Source organism: Rhinoraja longicauda, chromosome 26 (genome assembly GCF_053455715.1).
Source record: "Rhinoraja longicauda isolate Sanriku21f chromosome 26, sRhiLon1.1, whole genome shotgun sequence".
Lineage (NCBI taxonomy): Eukaryota > Metazoa > Chordata > Chondrichthyes > Rajiformes > Arhynchobatidae > Rhinoraja > Rhinoraja longicauda.
Window position 1 is genome coordinate 11,422,007 of NC_135978.1, and position 21,020 is coordinate 11,443,026.

Genomic DNA, 21,020 nt, shown 5'->3' on the forward strand with positions numbered 1-21,020 from the left:
GATAATGAGAACAAATCAAGACCCTTCTCTGCTGGCAGTGAGAGGGTGCTGCCTAGTGAGATCCTTCTCGTACCATCAGAGTCTTACTGCCAATGCACATTGCCCTCGGGACAGCTGCTAAGGAGAAGAGACGGTTGCCCACTAGTTTGCAGAGTGTGGATTTGGGAAGAGGGTCTGAAGAAGGATACACAATTCCTTGTCATGGTTCATCTTGAACAGCTTCATAACCGAAGACTCTCTGACGTACGGGCTGTTTCAAGGGACAAGTTTGGAGACCGATATCAAGTGCTGCTGGAAGTCCATCAACTAGGTGAAAGACACTCACTGGTCTTATATCTTGCTTGAGCAGCTTACAACCCAGTGGTATGAATATTGATTTCTCTAACTTCATGTAACCCATGCATTCCCTCTCTCTCCATCTCTCCCCCACCCAAGTTGCACCAGCGTCTTGTTCTCACCTAGCAAACAGCTAACATTGGCCTGCTACTTTTATAATTACTTTTTGTATATCTTTCATTCATTTGTTCGGTATCTCTCTACATCATCGTCTATACCTCGTGTTTCCCTTTCCCCTGACTCAGTCTGAAGAACGGTCTAGACTCAAAATGTTACCCATTCCTCCTCTCCAGAGATGCTGCCTGTCCCGCTGTTACTCCAGCTTTTTGCGTCTACCTTCGATTTAAACCAGCATCTGCAGTTCCTTCCCAAACACGAGATATTTTGGATTATTTTCACCACTTTCAAGACCACAAATGTGTTCTGATTAGTCAATGCATCAGTTATGAACTCGAGTAATGAACCACCTCGATTCAATTTTCTGGTCATTTCACTCATCCTGGGACTTTGCTGTGTCTATATTGAACGTAGAACAGTATACCACAGAAATATCCATGTGCCTCCATTCCCTGTATATACATGTGCCTTTCCAAAATTGCCTTTTAAATGCCACTTTCTTATCTGCGTCCACCAGTCGTTCCAGGCACTCACCACCCTCTGTGTAAAAGAAAATTTGGCTTCGGACATCTCCTTTAATTTTTGCCCCGCACACCTAAAAGCTACGCCCTCCAGTCTTTGACATTTCCACCCTGGGGAAAAAGGGTGACCATCACAGTTGTCTACAAAACAACAATGCTGACTTCATTTCAGAAATAAATAATCGGATGTGAACCACTTTGAAAAAGTCCTGTGGAAATAACGTGATTATTTAAATGCGAATAATTTATTATTTTATAAAATCACGAGTACCAAGCGATCACAGTTTGATAAATTTAGCTTTACATCTTGCACCATATGACATAAATAAAAACATTTGGAACTTTATGCAAAGAATTTTGGAAAAATATATTTTCGCTTAAACTTACCCTCAAAAGATTTTCCAGTCATAAACTTACAAAGTTTAAAAGTGATTGGTTTTGGAATATGTTTTATAATGCAGAAGTTTCTTTATCGCTCCTTTAGGGGACATTCATAAGACATCGACAAAAACAATGTTACTTCTTGCAATAGGGAGGAGAATCCCGCGCCTCTCCGAGCAACCTGCCACAGCCCACCCACAGTTCATCACCGCCACTCCCACACGCCCGTCCATTACACCCCCTCCCACTGTCCTGTCCTGTCCATTACTGTCCTGTCCATTACTGTCCTGTCCATTACTGTCCTGTCCATTACTGTCCTGTCCATTACTGTCCTGTCCCTCACATCCCCTCCCATTGCTACAGCCCCACTCCAGGCTGCGCTCCCTGTACACATACACCAAGTGCAGGAGCTACCCGCTACCCAGCCCTAGTCTGAAGTAGGGTCTCGACCAGAAATGTCACCCATTCCTTCTCTCCAGAGATGCCGCCTGTCCCGCTGAGTTACTCCAGCATTTTGTGTTTATCTTCTGCATCTGCAGTTCCTTCCTACACGCCTTTTGTACTCCCTGCCAATCATGGTAGCTGACCCCGCCCCATAGCCCCAGGGCATATCGTTATTGGCTGTAACGGGAGATTTATTTGCATCCGGCGCCCCGCCCCTCGGGCGGCTGATTTGCATCCGGCGCCACGCCCTGTCCGTCCCTCGCGCGGCTGATTTACATCCTCCGCCCCGCCCCCTTGCAGCGGCCCGTCGCCTCTCCCCGGCTGTCACTCTCCCTGGCCCTGCCCCCACCCACACATCGCCCCTTTGCGACCCCTGCCGCCCCCCTGTCGAACTGCAGGCCGCTGCCGCTGGCCCCGCCCCCGGGCTGCCAGTCAGCGCGGCCGCCCCACCTCTGTGCACTGAGTGAGTAAGTGAGTGAGTGAGTGAGAGTCCCGGGCGGGCGGGCGGTCAGTGCGGCATCGCAGCGCATGAGAGGTGCTGTGCGATACAGGCATCACCAGCGGCCCCTCCATCCCATCCCATCCCATCCCAGCGGGGGTGGAGTCCGATTGCGGGCCGGCGCATCGCAGCGGGCTGTCAGCTCGCCAGGGCGGGCTCCTGCCGCCAGGTAACCCTCCCCGGGCTGTGGGGTGCAGCATGCCCGCAGCGGGGCCCCCGCTCCAGCACCAGCCCGCATCATGAGGAGCGCAGCGCTGCTGCTGCTGGCTGCGCAATGGCTGTGGACCGCGGCGCTGGCGGCGGCGGCGACGACGAGCCACGACTCGGAGTCGGTGCCCGCGGCGGAGACAGAGGCGGAGATCGAGGTGGTTCATTACCGGCACAGTCAGGACGGCGTGGTGGCGAGCAACAGCACCCTCCGCCTCCAGGGCCACTTCGCTGGGGCCGGCATGAGAGTGGCAGCCGAGGGCAAGCTCCTGCAGGTAAATAAGAGGCGGCACTTTGTAGCAAATAACGTGGTGCAGGTAACAGGCACAGAGAAAGAACTGCGGATAAAGAGTGATTCCCAGTGAAGAGGATGGGGAGAAAGTGGCAGAACTGGTGGAGAAGTGGCAGAGTAAATTTAATATTGAACAGTGTGAGTAAAATACTGGTAATGTACTGTAGATTGGGCAGCATGGGGACGATGCAATGTTTCACCTCGAAGATCTTTCATTTGAGCCTTTGTGAAATTATAGATGGGGGGGGGGGGGGGCGGATATAACAGAGCCAGTATAAACTTTATATATCGTAGTTCTAATAGATCTAGAAGCAGAAACTGGACGTACATGTGCATTAATCTTTGAAACTGGCAGGGTTGTGTTGTGGGGCTGGGTAATAGAGCATATGGGATCATGGGATTCGTAAGGAGAGGAGAATAATGCAAAAATAAGTGAAATTAGGAGACGCAAGCGGCCGCAGATGCTGGAATCTGGAGCAAATACCCCGCGGGAAGAACTCGGCGGGTCGAGCAGCATCTGTGGATGTGAAGGGGTGTTTGACATTTCGTCGGGACTAGACCGTGCATCAGTGAGGTTACGCTGGGGAGTTCAGTCTGAAGAAGGGTCTCGACCCGAAACGTCACCCATTCCTTCTCTCCAGAGCTGCTGCCTGTCTCGCTGAGTTACTCCAGTATTTTGTGTCTATCTGAGGCTACATTGAATGTATCCAAAAGAGTAGTTGGGCCATAGTTGCCGTATTGTCTCCAAATCAGTCATCTATCCAGGAGGGATGCGTTGGTCCCAGATGGGGTTTGAGATGAACGTGTGGAGGGATACACAAGACGATGGCTGCTTTAAGTTGGCCAAACAGTGGGAAGCAAAACTCGTTGGCAGATGGATCCAGGACTGCTTATGAAAAGATACAAAAAAATATCTAACGTAGAACTATTTTACTCAGAGCAATTATAACCAGAAATTTATACACATGCCTTTAGGGCTATTAGAAACAAAATAATCAAGTGCTTTCAAAAGTAAATTCAATAGGTGCTTGAGAAAGAATAATTTGCAGGGCTATGGGGATTGAAGGATCATACTTAGATAATGGGTCAAATGGCCTACTCTTGCCATAACAATGTTGTGGTTTTTATGAAAATGCTATGGCTGAAAGAGCTAAGAGAGAGCTGCCTGGGAAAAGAGAGACCAGGGGAGAGTTGCAATGAGTGGGGAGACAGAGACAGAGAAAGAGAGAGAGAGCTGTGGGGACTGGGGGAGAGCTGCAATAAATGGGGAGACTGAGGGGGATCTGCAATGAAAGGAGACTGAGGGAGAGAAGCGGGTGAAGTCGAGAGCGAAGGTGGGCTGCAGGTTAATGGGAAGGCTGTGGAAATCTGTTAATGCCTAGTTGAATGTACTGTTACTTTAACTGGAGAGAAGCACACTGCATATGTGGAGTACCATGAATAGTGTTATTTATGCTTGATACTGACTATGACACCGATGAAGCTTGTTCTCACTTGCTGTTGATGGTGTGTGGTAACGACCATCTAATAACGCAATGTCAGTGGGATTTCTATATTCCAAGCTCAAATGTGTGTGTCCATGTCTTGTCAGTGTCCGTGTGGGTGAGTGCATGTGTATGTGCGCTTGCATGCTGAGTACAGGAGTCAGTTTGGCTTTGGTAGCCTGTGAATGAATTGTTCCTTGCCTGGCTTGGACATGATGCATGCTCAGAACTGTGGATTTCTGGTGTCATCTGGATCCCGGGAGAACTCAATGCCTTCATTATGTGGAAAACACTGCCTGGTTGGTGCACAAAGGCATATTTATGTAGGGTGACTCTTGGTGGTTGATTGGGAACAGTTGTCTATTTAGTGAGGTTGTTGTAGTTGTCATATTCCATAAACCTGGATAGCAGTTACATTTGAGGAGCTATAACTTTTGCCATTTAGCAGATGTTTCATCTGACCTTGGTCAATAAGCCTTTCATTCTTTGTATAGAATGAGGTGATGAAATTTTAAGTAATTAGTTCTGATGCAGATATTCTGCCTGCAGACACCCATCTTCCTTATAATGATTGCTTTCTTACTGATGTTTATTCCTTAGGTCTGTCAGGGAATGAGATTTCTTCTTGGATCATGGGTATTCTGATTACGTGCTGAGTTTTCCCTCTTGGGCCATTCTTTAACTCTTAATGCCTTATGTAATTCTTTGCTAGTCTAAACTAGATATCTTATTGTTTAGCAGTGTAGGTAGTTGCATGCTGTTATTCACTACAGGCAACTCTTAACACATGAACCATGGCACTTGCAGTTAGTAGCCTCTCAGTGCTTCTGGGAATATTGTGGGGTGATCTATTTTGTCAGGTGATGCCACATTAGTGCTTTATGGACCAAGAACTGCTCAAAGGCAATCAAGAGCTCTTTCTTCTTGGTTTGCAGTGAGACAATTGATGCTTCAGTTGGGCACAACTAATTTACCACAGCCCTAGATGTAGACAGAAAGTTTAGTGCTTTGTGCGGTTCCATTACTGGACCATGGGTTGTTTGTACCCAGAGAGCTCTGTCAAGCCTTTCATTTGTACAGTTTAGTGACTGAAGATCCTTTATCATGTCTACAGTTCTGGGACATTCAGAAACTATGGAAATGTGAATAGTTTATCAAAACAAATTTTTGTTGGAAAATGAATAGCCGAGTTAACATAATTACTATGCTATAAAATGCACTGCAGAGACGGAAGTCGTTAAATATCACCATGTAGTGTACTTTGAATCATTGGGCAGTGTTGTAAAAGGTAAATTGTCAGGACGGCTCTTTGAAATGCACTATTGCAACTGCAGCAAATTCTACTTAGTTCCATCCTCCAAGTTAGTTACTAACTCTGGTTGTGTGGGGGAGTGTCAAACACAACATTCTAACTAAACATACAGTATTTAACATTTAAAAAAACCTCCATTAAAAAATAGTCTACCATCCATGTGGCTGAATTAATTTTGCATCAACCACAGCAAATTAAGTCTGAAGTTCATCAGTCTGAAGAAGGGTCTCGACCCGAAACGTCACCCATTCCTTTTCTCCAGAGATGCTGCCTGACCTGCTGCGTTACTCCAGCATTTTGTGAATAAATACCTTCGATTTGTACCAGCATCTGCAGTTATTTTCTTACACAGCAAATTAAGTGGTTATTTAGTTAAATCATTTGATGTTTATGGTGGTGAATGTGCAGACCTCAAAAATACTCTGCACATAAAAATAATGTACTGGTTGTGGAGCACTTTGAGATATTCTGCGGGTGTAAAGTCTTTTGTGAAGTTCTTTACTCGGAGACCTGTGCACATTGGCAAATGTTTGGCTGTAGTAGTCACTCCACAGACTGAATACAGAAGATACCTAACCACCCACTGCATAACACATTCATATCTTGTATATTTTAATAAAATTTCAGCATAGTATACTGGCAGTCCAGTCGATCAACCATGGGTGTTTGGACTGTAAACTAGGTTCAAATCCATTCTGACCCTTCCTCAGCCCCCAGTCCATTCTGAGCTGGGTCCTGACTCAAAAGGTCACCTATCCATGTTCTCCAGAGATGTTGCCCTGACCTGCTGCATTACTCCAGCACCTTGTGTCCTTTTAGGTTCAAATCCCACCTGAACTACCAGGATAAAATTCTGCTCTGTTTGCAACTGTAGAAATCTATTATAAAATGATTTTCAGTGGGTTAGGTTCAATCCAATTTCTAGTGAGACTGAGCTTGCCATGATAAACTGTCCATGTTTCCTACTACCCGGTAAATTGTCTGACCTTGAAAGGGCAAATAGTACAGTGCCCTCCATAATGTTTGGGACAAAGACTCTTTATTTAATTATTTGCCTCTGTACTCCACAATTTGAGATTTGTAATAGAATAAATCACATGTGGTTAAAGTGCACATTGTCACATTTTAATAAAGGCCATTTTTACACATTTTGGTTTCACCATGTAAAAATTACAGCAGTGTTTATACTTAGTCCCCTTATTTAATGTTTGGGACACAGCAATGTCATGTAAGTCAAAGTAGTCATGTTTAGTATTTTGTTGCATATCCTTTGCATGCAATGACTGCTTAAAGTCTGCGATACATGTGATTTATTCTATTACAAATCTCAAATTGTGGACATCACCAGTCGCTGTGTGTCTTCTCTGGTGATGCTCTGCCCATCATGTATTGCAGCAATCTTTAGCTTATGTTTTTGGGGGGGGGCTAGTCCCCTTCAGTTTTCTCTTCAGCATATGAAAGGCATGCTCAATTGGGTTCAGATCGGTGATTGACTTGGCCACTCAAGATTTGATCATTTTTTAGCTTTGAAAAACTCCTTTGTTGCTTTAGCAGCATGTTTGGGATCATTGTCTTGCTGTACAATGAACCTCCGATCAATGAGTTTTGAGGCATTTGTTTGAACTTGAGTAGATAGGATGTGTCTATACACTTCAGAATTAATTATGCTACTACCATCAGCAGTTGTATCATCAATGAAGATACGTGAGCCAGTACCTTCAGCAGCCATACATGCCCAGGCCATAACACCCCCACCACCGCGTTTCACAGATGAGGTGGTATGCTTTGGATCTTGGGCAGTTCCTTCTCTCCTCCATACTTTGCTCTTGCCATCACGCTTATATAAGTCAATCTTCATCTCATCTGTCCACGAGACCTTTTTCCAGAACTGTCGTTGCACTTTTAAGTATTTCTTGGCAAACTGTAACCTGGCCATTCTATTTTTGCAGCTAACCAGTGGTTTGCATCTTGCAGTGTAGCCTCTGTATTTCTGTTTGTGAAGTCTTCTGCGGACAGTGGTCATTGACAAATCCACACCTGACTCCCGAAGAGTGCTTCTGATCTGTTGGACAGTGTTTGGGGATTTTTCTTTATTATAAAGAGAATTCTTCTGTCATCAGCTGTGGAGGTCTTCCTTGGCCTGCCAGTCCCTTTGCGATTAGTCAACTCACCAGTGCTCTCTTTCTTCTTAATGATGTTCCAAACAGTTGATTTTGGTAAGCCTAAGGTTTGGTTGATGTCTCTAACAGTTTTATTCGTGTTTCTCATTCTCATAATGGCTTCTTTGATTTTCATTGGCACAACGTTGGTCCTCATGTTGATAAACACCAATAAAAGTTTCCAACAGTGATGGAAAGACTGGAGGAAAGACTAGGTGCTGAGAGCTCTCTTATACCTGCATTAAGGAGGCAATTATTACACACCTGAGCAATTACGAACACCTGTGAAGCCATGTGTCCCAAACATTATGATGCCCTGAAATGGGGAGGACTATGTATAAACACTGCTGTAATTTCTACATGGTGAAACCAAAATGTATAAAAATGGCCTTTATTAAAATCTGACAATGTGCACTTTAACCAACCACATGTGATTTTTTTCTATTCCAAATCTCAAATTGTGGAGTACAGAGGCAAATAAATAAATGATGGGTCTTTGTCCCAAACATTATGGAGGGCACTGTATTTGGACTCAAGAAACTGTCAGCAGTGATGAGAAGTGTGAGTAGCGTGCTCTTCTGAGTTTAGGGCCGATGCTGTATTTGGATCTTATTCTGCTTGAACCTGCTTGAGAATGCCAGGCGTTGGCATTAAATCACTGAAATAGGAAGAGATACACTCCACATCCTTCACTCAAAAGAGCAAAACATAGTTGCTCTTGAACAGGGTCTTTTTTTTTGTTGCATAGGGGATACATACTTGTGAAATGTTACTTGTACAAGGAGTCTAGTTCTCAAAGCCTAAGTGATTTGAATTGCTCAGATAAAGATTGAAAGTTTACACCATTTATATGGACAATGCACCCTGATTGTAACTTGTTGAGGCAGCATGATAAATCGATGTGAGTTTCGTACACAAGCCCACATATGATCGTAGAGGGCTCTCCATCTCGCGTTACCATCTTTGTAAAGAGTCGCATACAGTTGCAATATTTCATGCCGAGTACTTTTCAATTTTGTTTCATCCAAGTGGATGTTGATTTACAGCTTGCTCTCTTGAGAATGGAATTCTCTCATATCTGTGACATGATAATGTATAAACTACACACTGTGCTGGACTTAACCTCATCTTTTGGAGGCACATCAGGCATTTTTGGGAATGCTAACAGCTTTGAGAAAATGTGTTTTTCTGTGAACAGTAAATATAACTAGAGGTTCTAGCAGGATTACTGCTGTGTTAAGACTGTGTATCTGTCTGTGTACATTGTGGCTACATAGCACATGTCCCCATGAGGCATGATTGTAACTTCCAGAAGCACGACACATTGTTTCCTAATCCCTTTCTCTATCTGTTTGTCTTTTTAAATGAGTGTCAATACTAAACTGCATGTGCTGTGGAGGGTTAAAATAATAATCTGATGGAAATTCAAGTAATAGTGTAAGAATTGGGAAGAGCTGTTTCCTCACTACTCCAGTGACCCAGTTTCAATCCTTAACTCGGGTGTTGTCTGTGTGGAGTTTGCATGTTCCCGTGACAAGGTGGGATTCCTCTGGGTTCTCCAATTTCCTCCCATGTCACAATGTCCCAAAGATGTGTGCATTAGTTAGTTAATTAGCCCCGGGAGATTGTCTCTGGTATGCTGGCACAGTCGAGAGTGGATGATGAGAATGTGCATAGAATAAAATGGAATCAGTGTGAAGTGGGTGTTCAATGGGTCAGTGTCGTCTTGTGTAGGAAGGAACTGCAGATGCTGATTTACACCAAAGAGAGGCACAAAATGCTGGAGTAACTCAGCGGAACAGGCAGCATTTCTGGAGAGAAGAAATGGGTGACGTTTTGGGTCGACACCCTTCTTCAGTCTGAAGAAGGGTCTCAACCCGAAACATCACCCATTCTTTCTTTCTAGAAATGCTGCCTGCCCCGCTGAGTTACTCCAGCATTTTGTGCCTATCATCAGTGTAGTCTTGTTGTTTCACAGGACCTATTTCAGTGTGGCAACTCTATAATTCCATGACTCCAATTCCTTGTCTTGCTTCATGATGCAATGAACTTTAAACTATATTACCTGAAATGTAAAATGTACATTTTATGAAATGCAATGAAATCCTAATTTGCACAGGTAGTTACTGTAAACACTCTGATAAAGATGGCTGTACTCATTCGACGGCCATTTTCTTTGTTTCGTTTGGAGTTTTCTCACGGATGATGAAGGAACATTGGATAGATGGTTAGGGTGCAGTTTGTGGACGTGATGTGAGCTACTGTTTGTGGTGGAGATGTGCACTGGAACTCGTCTGGAGGTTATTGTTGCTAGAATTCATCAAGATGGTTTATAAAGGGGCACAGTGGTTGCATGGGTGGGGGTAGGGTCGGGTGTGTTTGGGAGCAGGGTAGGGTGGGGAGAGACATGCCAGATCACTCCTGGTTTCTTTGGAACAAGCCACTTTGGGAACCTGTAGGAAGGAACTGCAGATGCTGGTTTAAACCGAAGATAGAGACAAAATGCTGGAGTAACTCAGCATCTCTGGAGAGAAGGAATGGGTGATGTTTCGGGTCGAGGCCCTTCTTCAGATAGGCAGCATCTCTGGAGAGAAGGAATGGGTGATGTTTTGGGTCGAGGTCCTTCTTCACCCATTCCTTCTCTCCAGTGATGCTGCCTGTCCTGCTGAGTTACTCCAACTTCACATTGAGAACCTGTTTGATTTCTCAGGATTGTATTTCGCCAAGTGGGATTTTCCCATAAAAGGAGTTGGAGGCTGGGGACAGTTGACGCTGAACAGTAGGAAATTGGAACCTGTCAGTATTACAGTATAGCAAAGGGGATTACAGAGGCATGAGGCAGGAGCTGGCCAAAATTGACTGGAAGGAGGCCCTAGCAGGGAAGACGGTAGAACAGCAATGGCAGGTATTCCTGGGAATAATGCAGAGGTTGCAGGATCAATTTATTCCAAAGAGGTGGAAAGACTCTAAGGGGAGTAAGAGACACCTGTGGCTGACAAGGGAAGTCAGGGACAGCATAAAAATTAAGGAGAGGAAGTATAACATAGCAAAGAAGAGTGGGAAGACAGAGGATTGGGACTCTTTTAAAGAGCAACAAAAGTTAACTAAAAAGGCAATACGGGGAGAAAAGATGAGGTACGAGGGTAAACTAGCCAATAATTTAAAGGAGGATAGCAAAAGTTTTTTTAGGTACGTGAAGAGGAAAAAAATAGTCAAGGCAAATGTGGGTCCCTTGAAGACAGAAGCAGGGGAATTTATTATGGGGAACAAAGAAATGGCAGATGAGTTAAACCGTTACTTTGGGTCTGTCTTCACTGAGGAAGATACACACAATCTCCCAAATGTTCTAGGGGCCGGAGAACCTAGGGTGATGGAGGAACTGAAGGAAATTCACATTAGGCAGGAAATGGTTTTGGGTAGACTGATGGGACTGAAGGCTGATAAATCCCCAGAGCCTGATGGTCTGCATCCCAGGGTACTTAAGGAGGTGGCTCTAGAAATAGTGGAAGCATTGGAGATCATTTTTCAATGTTCTATAGATTCAGGATCAGTTCCTGTGGATTGGAGGATAGCAAATGTTATCCCACTTTTTAAGAAAGGAGGGAGAGAGAAAACGGGTAATTATAGACCAGTTAGTCTGACATCAGTGGTGGGGAAGATGCTGGAGTCAATTATAAAAGACGAAATTGCTGAGCATTTGGATAGCAGTAACAGGATCATTCCGAGTCAGCATGGATTTACGAAGGGGAAATCATGCTTGACAAATCTACTGGAATTTTTTGAGGATGTAACTAGGAAAATTGACAGGGGAGAGTCAGTGGATGTGGTGTACCTCGACTTTCAGAAAGCCTTCGACAAGGTCCCACATAGGAGATTAGTGGGCAAAATTAGGGCACATGGTATTGGGGGTAGGGTACTGACATGGATAGAAAATTGGTTGACAGACAGAAAGCAAAGAGTGGGGATAAATGGGTCCCTTTCGGAATGGCAGGCAGTGACCAGTGGGGTACCGCAAGGTTCGGTGCTGGGACCCCAGCTATTTACGATATACATTAATGACTTAGACGAAGGGATTAAAAGTACCATTAGCAAATTTGCAGATGATACTAAGCTGGGGGTAGTGTGAATTGTGAGGAAGATGCAATAAGGCTGCAGGGTGACTTGGACAGGTTGTGTGAGTGGGCGGATACATGGCAGATGCAGTTTAATGTAGATAAGTGTGAGGTTATTCACTTTGGAAGTAAGAATAGAAAAGCAGATTATTATCTGAATGGTGTCAAGTTAGGAGGAGGGGGAGTTCAACGAGATCTGGGTGTGCTAGTGCATCAGTGCTCCTATACTCAACTCCTCAAGCATGCAGGTACAGCAGGCAGTGAAGAAAGCCAAAGGAATGTTGGCCTTCATAACAAGAGGAGTTGAGTATAGGAGCAAAGAGGTCCTTCTACAGTTGTACCGGGCCCTGGTGAGACCGCACCTGGAGTACTATGTGCAGTTTTGGTCTCCAAATTTGTGGAAGGATATTCTTGCTATGGAGGGCGTGCAGCGTAGGTTCACTAGGTTAATTCTCGGAATGGCGGGACTGTCGTATGTTGAAAGGCTGGAGCGATTGGGCTTGTATACACTGGAATTTAGAAGGATGAGGGGGGATCTTATTGAAACATATAAGATAATTAGGGGATTGGACACATTAGAGGCAAGAAACATGTTCCCAATGTTGGGGGAGTCCAGAACAAGGGGCCACAGTTTAAGAATAAGGGTAAGGCTATTTAGAACGGAGATGAGGAAGAACTTTTTCAGTCAGAGAGTGGTGAAGGTGTGGAATTCTCTGCCTCAGAAGGCAGTGGAGGCCAGTTCGTTGGATGCTTTCAAGAGAGAGCTGGATAGAGCTCTTGAGGATAGCGGAGTGAGGGGGTATGGGGAGAAGGCAGGAAAGGGGTACTGATTGAGAGTGATCAGCCATGATCGCATTGAATGGCGGTGCTGGCTCGAAGGGCTGAATGGCCTACTCCTGCACCTATTGTCTATTGTCTATTGACATATGGGAGATTGCTTGGAATTATGTAAAATGCCTTTTGCAAGGTTGGTGAACAGGTAGGAGTTTGGCCCACGCTCTGCCGACCCAGTGGGACTTTGAGGGGATGTAATGTTGGTGCAGGTTGTATATCAGGTCAGTCCAAGCACAATCTGCCCAGTGGGAGTTTGGTGTGGCATATATATTGGGGCTGATAGCAAGCTGTAGTGTGTTGTATATTGGATGAATGTGAAGGGGACTTGCTGTGTAATTCTTTTGGAGATTAGTGAAGATTGATTGTTGGACCAGTGGACGGATAAACATTGTAGATTGGATCAATGAGAGCATAGACTAGGTTATTTGGTGGGCCATTAAGACATTGGTAGGGGTTATATATTGGTCTGGTGTATTTCAGGCCAGTGAGAGGAATGCTGATGAAAAAGCTGGCAACAAGTTTCTATTTGTGACAGTGATGACAGTGACACTGAATGCTATTTTTCCACAAGAGAAGAGAGAAAACTTGTACAATAAGTGTATTCTATAAGTAGAGGCGGCATTTTCTTGACTGCTCTTAAATTTCTGTTTTGGACTGAATTGTTTTGACTAGACTGGTCACAGCTGGCAGGGCAGAGAGAATCATTAAAGAGTCAAATTCTTCTGAATTTATCAATTCAAGTGCCTTGCTAATTTGTACTTAGTAGTACAGTAAATGTCTTTGTGGCAGTGCCATCAATGTATACTGAGTTATTTGTTGCAAAGTTTCCAATGTCTTGCCACTATTGGGTTAGTGAATAGTTTTACATGATGTTTGATCTCCATCTAAAAGCAATGCTTTTGTTTCCACCCACACACCCCAAAAACAACCCCCCACTCCACCCCCAACCACACTTGGTTAAGGAGGAATTTATCTTCATGCTGTTAACACTTCCATTACCAGATATCTCCTTTGGTCACCCTGCTAGCACTTGTCTTTGTGTTGGCAGAACCTCGAACGGAACGGATGATGTTGTTGAAACAAGGAGTTGGTGTTTTAGTTTGAAGCATTTTCAAGTCAATGGATAGGAGTTGGGCTCTTTATTCAATGGCTGTTCAAGCAGATCAGGATCAAAACCCTCCTGTATGAATGCCTGTAATTCATTTCCAGTGTAGGGGTTAACCCAGCCTGTTTCTTAAAAGAGCATTTATCTCTGGAAATCTGTTACTTTAATGGAATGCATAGGACAGAGCGGGAGCAGTGAAATTGATAGGGATCTGCTGTATTTTTAATTCTTTTTAATCTTCATGGCTGACGAAATGAATACATTAAGTAGATGAAAGGCTAGGTTCTGACTGAGGAGGTGTTTATTGAGTAGAGAATTGTAGCCCTGCCCTGAGTACAGCTAAAACAAGCCAAATGCAAACATGAGAGATTTGTTTATCTGAGTACTTCAAAGCATTTTCTTTACTCAGATCACCTGATAACTAGTCCTAAAGTCACACTGACTCTAATAAAGTCGAAGATAAAGAATTCTCTATCACTGCACCACATCTTTGTAGCCTTGTCTACAGTGTGGAGCCTGACTTGGACAACAGTTTGAAACTCGTTAAATGTGTCTTAAAAATAATTTAAGGGATTTCCACCTGTGTATCATATTAAGTTTAACTTGTGTGCCAGTCGGTCATTCTGGGTTGTTAATGGGCCCCTGTTTGATTCTGACCGAGTCACCTTAGCTCCAGGTGCATGCATTGGCATGATACTACAGCAATGGTAATGCTTTCTTTTTGCAAAAGCATTGACCCACATGATTTGATTTCCCATGCATGCACCAAATGTCATTCTTTCCATTTGATCCAGATACTGTGTCAGGGAGAGTTACGAGACAATTTAAAATAGCATTTAATGGACGTACATATTCTGCTGTGATAGGGGAGTCTCGCCCCATTTCTGATCTTGCCTTTCCGTGGTGACCACACACTTTTAGAGTCAGTGGATCTTGACTGAGGACAGCAATCTCAGCTGATATTTATGTGTCCAAGCCTGGGGCATTGTCTTACCACCACTCAGCTGAGATCTGTAAACAATGATCTCGAGAGCTCTCAAAATAAAGCCATTTTGCAGTGTGTGTGTGTGTGTGTGTGTGTGTGTGTGTACAAGATTGTGCTAGCCAACATATTCTTTAACTGAGCTAATATGAATTTCGGAGTTCAGTATTTTCTTCGTGCTGCTCCATTACCTCCAATAGGTTTTAAAAATAGTTTTCTGATTTGTTTTCTGGAGCTTTATTATTTTTTATTAGGAGGATGCAAAGTTCTGGAGGAACTCAGTGGGTTAAGCAGCATCTCTAGATGACATGGATAGGTGATGTTTCAGGTTGGAACCATTTAGACTGAGGAGAAAAGTAGGCATATCTTGAAGAATTTTTGCAGAGGAGTAGTCAAAGTGTAGAAACATGGAACTGCAGACGCTGGATTACACAAAAGGAGTAATTCAATGCGTCAGGCAGCATTATTTTTTAATGCTGCTTTGTTCTCTATTGTTTAGCAATCTAGATGTACTTTTTGCCTTTGATTTCAAAAGCAGTATCATTGATTAAAATTGGTTGAAGTTTATTGTGCGGTTAAGACCGATAGATTGACCTGCCAAATATATTTGGAAGTCAAATGCATCTGCATTACCTTAGTGAAGCGAGCTGGTTGACAGGAGTATTTGAGAGCACTATTTCCACAAGTTGAATTCCAGGTCTGCTGAACTAGACTGATTTCAGCTGGTGCCGCAACATACAAAGAAGGCTCTCGACCCAAAACGCCATCTATTCCTTTTCTCCAGAGATGCTGCCTGACCCGCTGAGTGACTTCAGCTTTTTGTGTCTATCTTCGCAGCAAGATATGGATGGTTACTATTGACCTCTGAACCTCCAACCAAGAGTATCTGCCAATCAACCCCCCCTCACCTATATCAACCTATCACTTGCCAGACTTTGTCTGCCCCTACCTCTCTTCTAGCTTCCCACCCCTCCACTACAATCAATCTGAAGAAGGGTCCTGACCTGAAACATCACCTATCCGCGTTCTTCAGAGATGCTGCCTGACCCACTGAGTTACTCCAGCACGTTATATATATTTTTTGTAAACCAGCATCTGCAGTTCCTTGTGTCTGCTGAATCTTCATCCACTGTCTTCCTGTTGGTCCTGAATGTGAGTGGGAGACTATGTAAAGCTTTCTTGTGCAGACATTGGGACAAGATCTGACCTACATGGTTCCTTGGTTGTTCACCTTGAAGACTGTGCACTAGGATAAGGAACTTCAGACTAAAGACCTTCATTGGTAAGGACATTGAATACAGGAGTTGGAATGCCATGTTACAACTGCACAAGTCATTGGTGAGACCACACCTGGAATATCGCAGCCAGTTCTGATCGCCCAGCTGTAGGAAGGATGTCACTAAGCTGGAAATGGTGCAGAAAAGATTCATAAGGATGTTACTAGGTTCAGAGGGCTTGAGTTATAAGGCAAGGCCGGATAGACTGGATCTTTTTTTCCTGGGGTGTGGGAGGCTGAGGGGTGACTTCATTGAGGAACATAAAATTATGAAGAGCATAGATAAGTTGAATGGTCACAATCTTTTTTCCAGGGTAGGGAAGCCTTAAACTAGAGGGGATAGGTTTAAGGGGAGAGGAGTAAGATTTAAAATGTACACGAGGGACTATGTTTTCACACGGAGTGTGGTGGGTACATGGAACGAATGTAGAGGTGGGTACAATTAAAATGTTTGAAAGTCTTTTAGTCAAGTACATGGATAGAAACGGTTCAGAGGATTATGGAACAAATGCAGGCTCAGGTACTCAGGTAGACAACAGTTGGCATGGAAGAGTGTAGGAAGGAACTGCAGATGCTGGTTTACACCGAAGATAGACACAAAATGCTGGAGTAGCTCAGCGGGACAGGCAGCATATCTGGAAAGAAGGAATGGGTGATGTTTTGGGTTGAGACAGAGAAGAAATTGGTTCTGTTTCGGGTCGAGACAGAGAAGGAATGGGTGACATTTCCCAACCTTCTCTCCAGAGATGCTGCCTGTACCGCTGAGTTACTCCAGCATTTTGTGTCTATCTTCGGTTGGCATGGAAGAGTTGGGTTAAAGGGCCTGTTTCTGTGCTATAAAATTCTATGACTATGACATCACCATAATCAAATAAAAAGTATGCAGGCATAGACTTGACAAAATAAAAGCAAGACTTCAAAACGTGCATCATCAAAACGTATTTGCAGTTTCAGTTTATGTCACCAACAATAAAATGTAATCAAGCTGAATTGGAGAGAGAAGATGAAAGTGTTTAGTTTGCATTTGTCCAAAACACGTGCAAGGAGCAGACTAATCCACCAGATGCTTGGGGAAGGAGCTGCTAAACAGTAGGCAGGTTTGGGACAGTGTTGTTGACTTCTCTTTCAAGGCGCTGATGGGGAATGTGCCCAGGTTCTGTTGTTGTTTGTTGGGAAATGCTGGGTTTCTCCATTACCAACAGCAATAGATCACCAGGCACTTGAGTTGAATGAACTTCCCGAGACTTTGGGATCAATATACATCAGAGTGATCCTTAAAAAGAGCAAAGATCCACTCCTGCTAGGAAACCTTCTGTTATCAGATGTGACTAAAAGATAGCTAAACATTGCAACTTACCTCAAAGGGAGCTTATTGTAACTGATTCATGAAGTCAAGCTGGATTTTTGTGAAGGAGGTTATTAATTTACAACCTTATTGTTTTATTATGGGTCTAAAGCAGTTGCTTATGCCAGTTTTGAATGATGCATTTTGCATTTTGGACACAACCTTCTCAATCTCGCATGACTGCATTTGCTGGGACTGTGTTCCCAAGGGAAGCCGAATGACTGGCATCTGTTCTGTGCAATCAGGAAGGTCACAGGCAATGGGGTAGGGTGCTGGATTCGGAGATACATGATGACAGATGTGTAGTATTTCCACAGACGTGAACGCTTTGAAACCTATTAATCTGATTTTATCTTATTTTGTCTGAAGAAGGCTCTTAATCCGAAACATCAACTGTTCCTTTTCTCCCTCCGAAACATCAACTGTTCCTTTTCTCCAGAGATGCTGCCTGACCCGTTGAGTTACTCCAGCTTTTTGTGCCTGACTTGGGTAAAATAACAGGTCTGTTACCATCTGTGGAAAATGAAACAAGAGTTAATATTTCAAGTTGAAGACTGATTAGAATCTTCCATAAGCCTGATGAATCAATTAGTAATTTGATTTTCATTTACTGGAAGATTGGATCAAGAAAGTTGCAATTTAAAGTTATGGTAATTGAATGAAAGATGATGTTGGCAACATTTACTTTCAATCGAAGGGTAAAATTATGAAGTAAATTCTCAGGACACAAACATGTAGCAGGAATTTTTTTAAAGTATGGATAAATTCCTTTTGGAGAATGCAACTCAAAATCTTAATTTAAAGTCATACTCGGTAAACTGGGAAGTTATAAGTGATGAGAGCAGAATTAGGCCATTCGGCCCATCATGTCTCTACTTTGCCATTCAATCATGGCTGACCTATCTCTCCCTACTAACTCCATTCTCATGCCTTCTCCCCATAATCATTGACACCCGTACTAAACAAGAATCTATCCATCTCTACCTTGAAAATATCCATTGACTTGGCCTAGACAGCCTTCTGTTGCAAAGAATTCCACAAATTAACTACCCTGTGGAAAATGTGTATCAATAAGATAGATTAGCCAGTCACTTAAAAATGTTCACTAAATATGACTATCATTGTAAACCAGTCTAATATTGAGCTCTGGAAACCTCAAGAAAAACATGAAGAATGAAAAAGCAAGACTCAAGGATGTGCTGCCAAGTTATAATGAGGTGCACCAGAACTCTGAGAAAGGTGGACGGCAGATTGAAAAAACATTGTCTCTTTTCGTGTTAAGTTTAATTTGATGTATGTCTCAGGATGTATTTGAGTATCAAATTAAACCTATTTTATTGCCCAGCATTTAGAATTCAAAGGATGAGTTTTAATTTGAGACTGAATTGAACTTTATTCCTGAATTGAACCTCAGGACTTTATTCCTTGGAGCGCAGGAGGATGAGGTGTGAATTTATAGAGGTCATGGGTTCAAGGATCAAGAGGGGAATAGATAGGGTAGATGCATAGTCTTTTACTCAGAGTAGGGGAATCAAGGACCAGAGGTCATAGTGTTCAAGGTGAGACGGGAAAGATTTAATAGGAACATGAGGGGCAACTTTTTCACACAGAGGGCAGTGGGTATATGGAATGAGCTGCCTGAGGAGGTGGTTGAGACAGGGACTATAACAACATTTAAAATACTTTTAGACAGATACATGGATAGGAAAGGTTTAGAGGGATATGAGCCAAATGCAGGCAGGTGGGACTTGTGTAGAAGGGGCAGCTTGGTTGGCATGGGCTATAGGGCCTGTTTCCATGCTTTATGACTCTAACTGGCCTGAAAAAATATCCTTAAAATCTGTGTCAATGCAAGGTCAGAATGGCCTCCATTTGTGCTTTAGTTGATGAAGACATGGTTTTCCTTTATCTGTGTTGTATTTGGAAGTGATGAGATTCTGATTTCTTACCAAACGGTGTTCACTGAGTCTGCAGCTTTTTTTGCATTTGGAGTGATCCAGGGTCTCCTTTCTTGATGAATACCGTGATGTGAAGGAATTGTGATAAGTAAAGAAAATGTTTTTGAGATGGTTGTGAAAATTGTTAGATACTGAAGGGAATAGACTTCCTTTCGAAGATAATTTAAGAAACGTTTGGGGAATTATCCTGGGAGCGAGTTGAACAGTTTTCTTCTATGGAAATGTGTTTAATGTTCTTATCTGACTGCCAAAATGCTTGGTTGCTGTAAGTTGCTAGTTTCCTTTGATGTGCAAAGTATATAAAACCCTCAAATTAAAACATTTTACAGCTATAAAATCTCAGATTTGAAGCAGATGAAATTGTACAATTGTAAACATTTTAGTTCACAGCAGCACAGATAAGCAAACATGACTGGAGAGGAGTTTCCATTAGTGGGAGAGTCTAGGACCAGAGGCAATAGACTCAGAATAAACGGACGTGCCTTTTGAAAGGAGATGAGGAGGAGTTTCTTTAGTCGGAGGGTGGTGAATCTGTAGAATTCATTGATGCAGATGGCTGTGGAGGTCGAGTCAATGCATATTTTTAAGGCAGCAATTGACAGATTCTTGATTAGTAAGGGTGTCAGAGGTAATGGTAAAAAGGCAGGCGAATGGGGTTAAGAAGGTAAGATAGATCAGCCATGATTGAATGGCGGAGTAGACTTGATGGGCTGAATGACCTAATTCTGTTCCTAGAACCTATGAACTTCTGCCATTCAGGAAGAAGATTATATTTAAAGTTCTAGTTTTTATTTACATGTGGTTTTATTTTCTCAATTCTTCTCAAATCTGTGGCCTTGCAATCATTATATTTGGCAATCTCGGTTCTCCACCAATTTTGGTCTGTAGTGCGTCTCTTATTCTTTTACAATTAACAGCTGTGCTTTTATCTTTCTGGCTCCAGAATTGTTTCAGCAAACCCTTCCCTTTTATTGGCCATCTTTTTAAGATGATTTTTGAAGCTTCTTTCTCCTCGAGCTCTTTATGTGGTGATGACTTGATGGCTGATGTGCTCCCACGAGCCACCTTCAAATGTTGCACGGAAATCCAAAGATCTTCACTGATTATTGGACGGCAAAGTCAAGAACTACATTATTGATCAATCTGATCTCGCTTACCCTGGGTACCCTTCCAAAAATCTTCATTCTTTTCCATGTTCCAATCGTCTTTAACTGTGCTGATTACACTCAAAGGATGAAAAGAAAACTTTCTAAATGCATAGATCAAAGGCAACTCTTTTGCAAATTGCAAGCATGCAGTGCTCAGATAGAGAGGCTATCTGTGCTCCAGTCACATTAAATATAATCCACCCAGTACATAAGCCATTTACATGAGCATAACTGGATAACATCTATTCTCCAAGGCTTCTGCTTTTAACAAATCTTGTGTTTTTCATGGTTTGGGGCTGAACATCAAAAGGGGATTTGAATTTTTGGCAATTATTATTATCAGCTCCGGATCAAAGATTCCACATCTCTCCTGGTTGATCTTGAATGACAAAAAGAAAGAAGTTGGCAATGCCATTGGTTCCATCAACCTTCTCCTGTTTTGCAGACTATGCAGAATCTACCTCGGTGTGAATTCACGAGCCCTTTTATTCAACAGGGTTCTGTCATG

At 43.1% G+C, this 21,020-nt stretch overlaps 1 protein-coding gene across 2 annotated transcripts in view; it reads left to right on the forward strand.

The window, feature by feature from the left end:
* The first annotated feature begins 2,264 nt into the window (after positions 1-2,264).
* Positions 2,265-21,020, forward strand: part of rnf43 (ring finger protein 43) — a 162,576-nt gene continuing 143,820 nt past the window's right edge. For both annotated transcript variants that reach the window (XM_078422480.1, XM_078422481.1), the window contains exon 1: positions 2,265-2,780. In XM_078422480.1, coding sequence (XP_078278606.1) covers positions 2,538-2,780 — 243 coding nt within the window. In that variant the 5' untranslated portion in view covers positions 2,265-2,537. The remainder of the gene's footprint in view (positions 2,781-21,020) is intronic.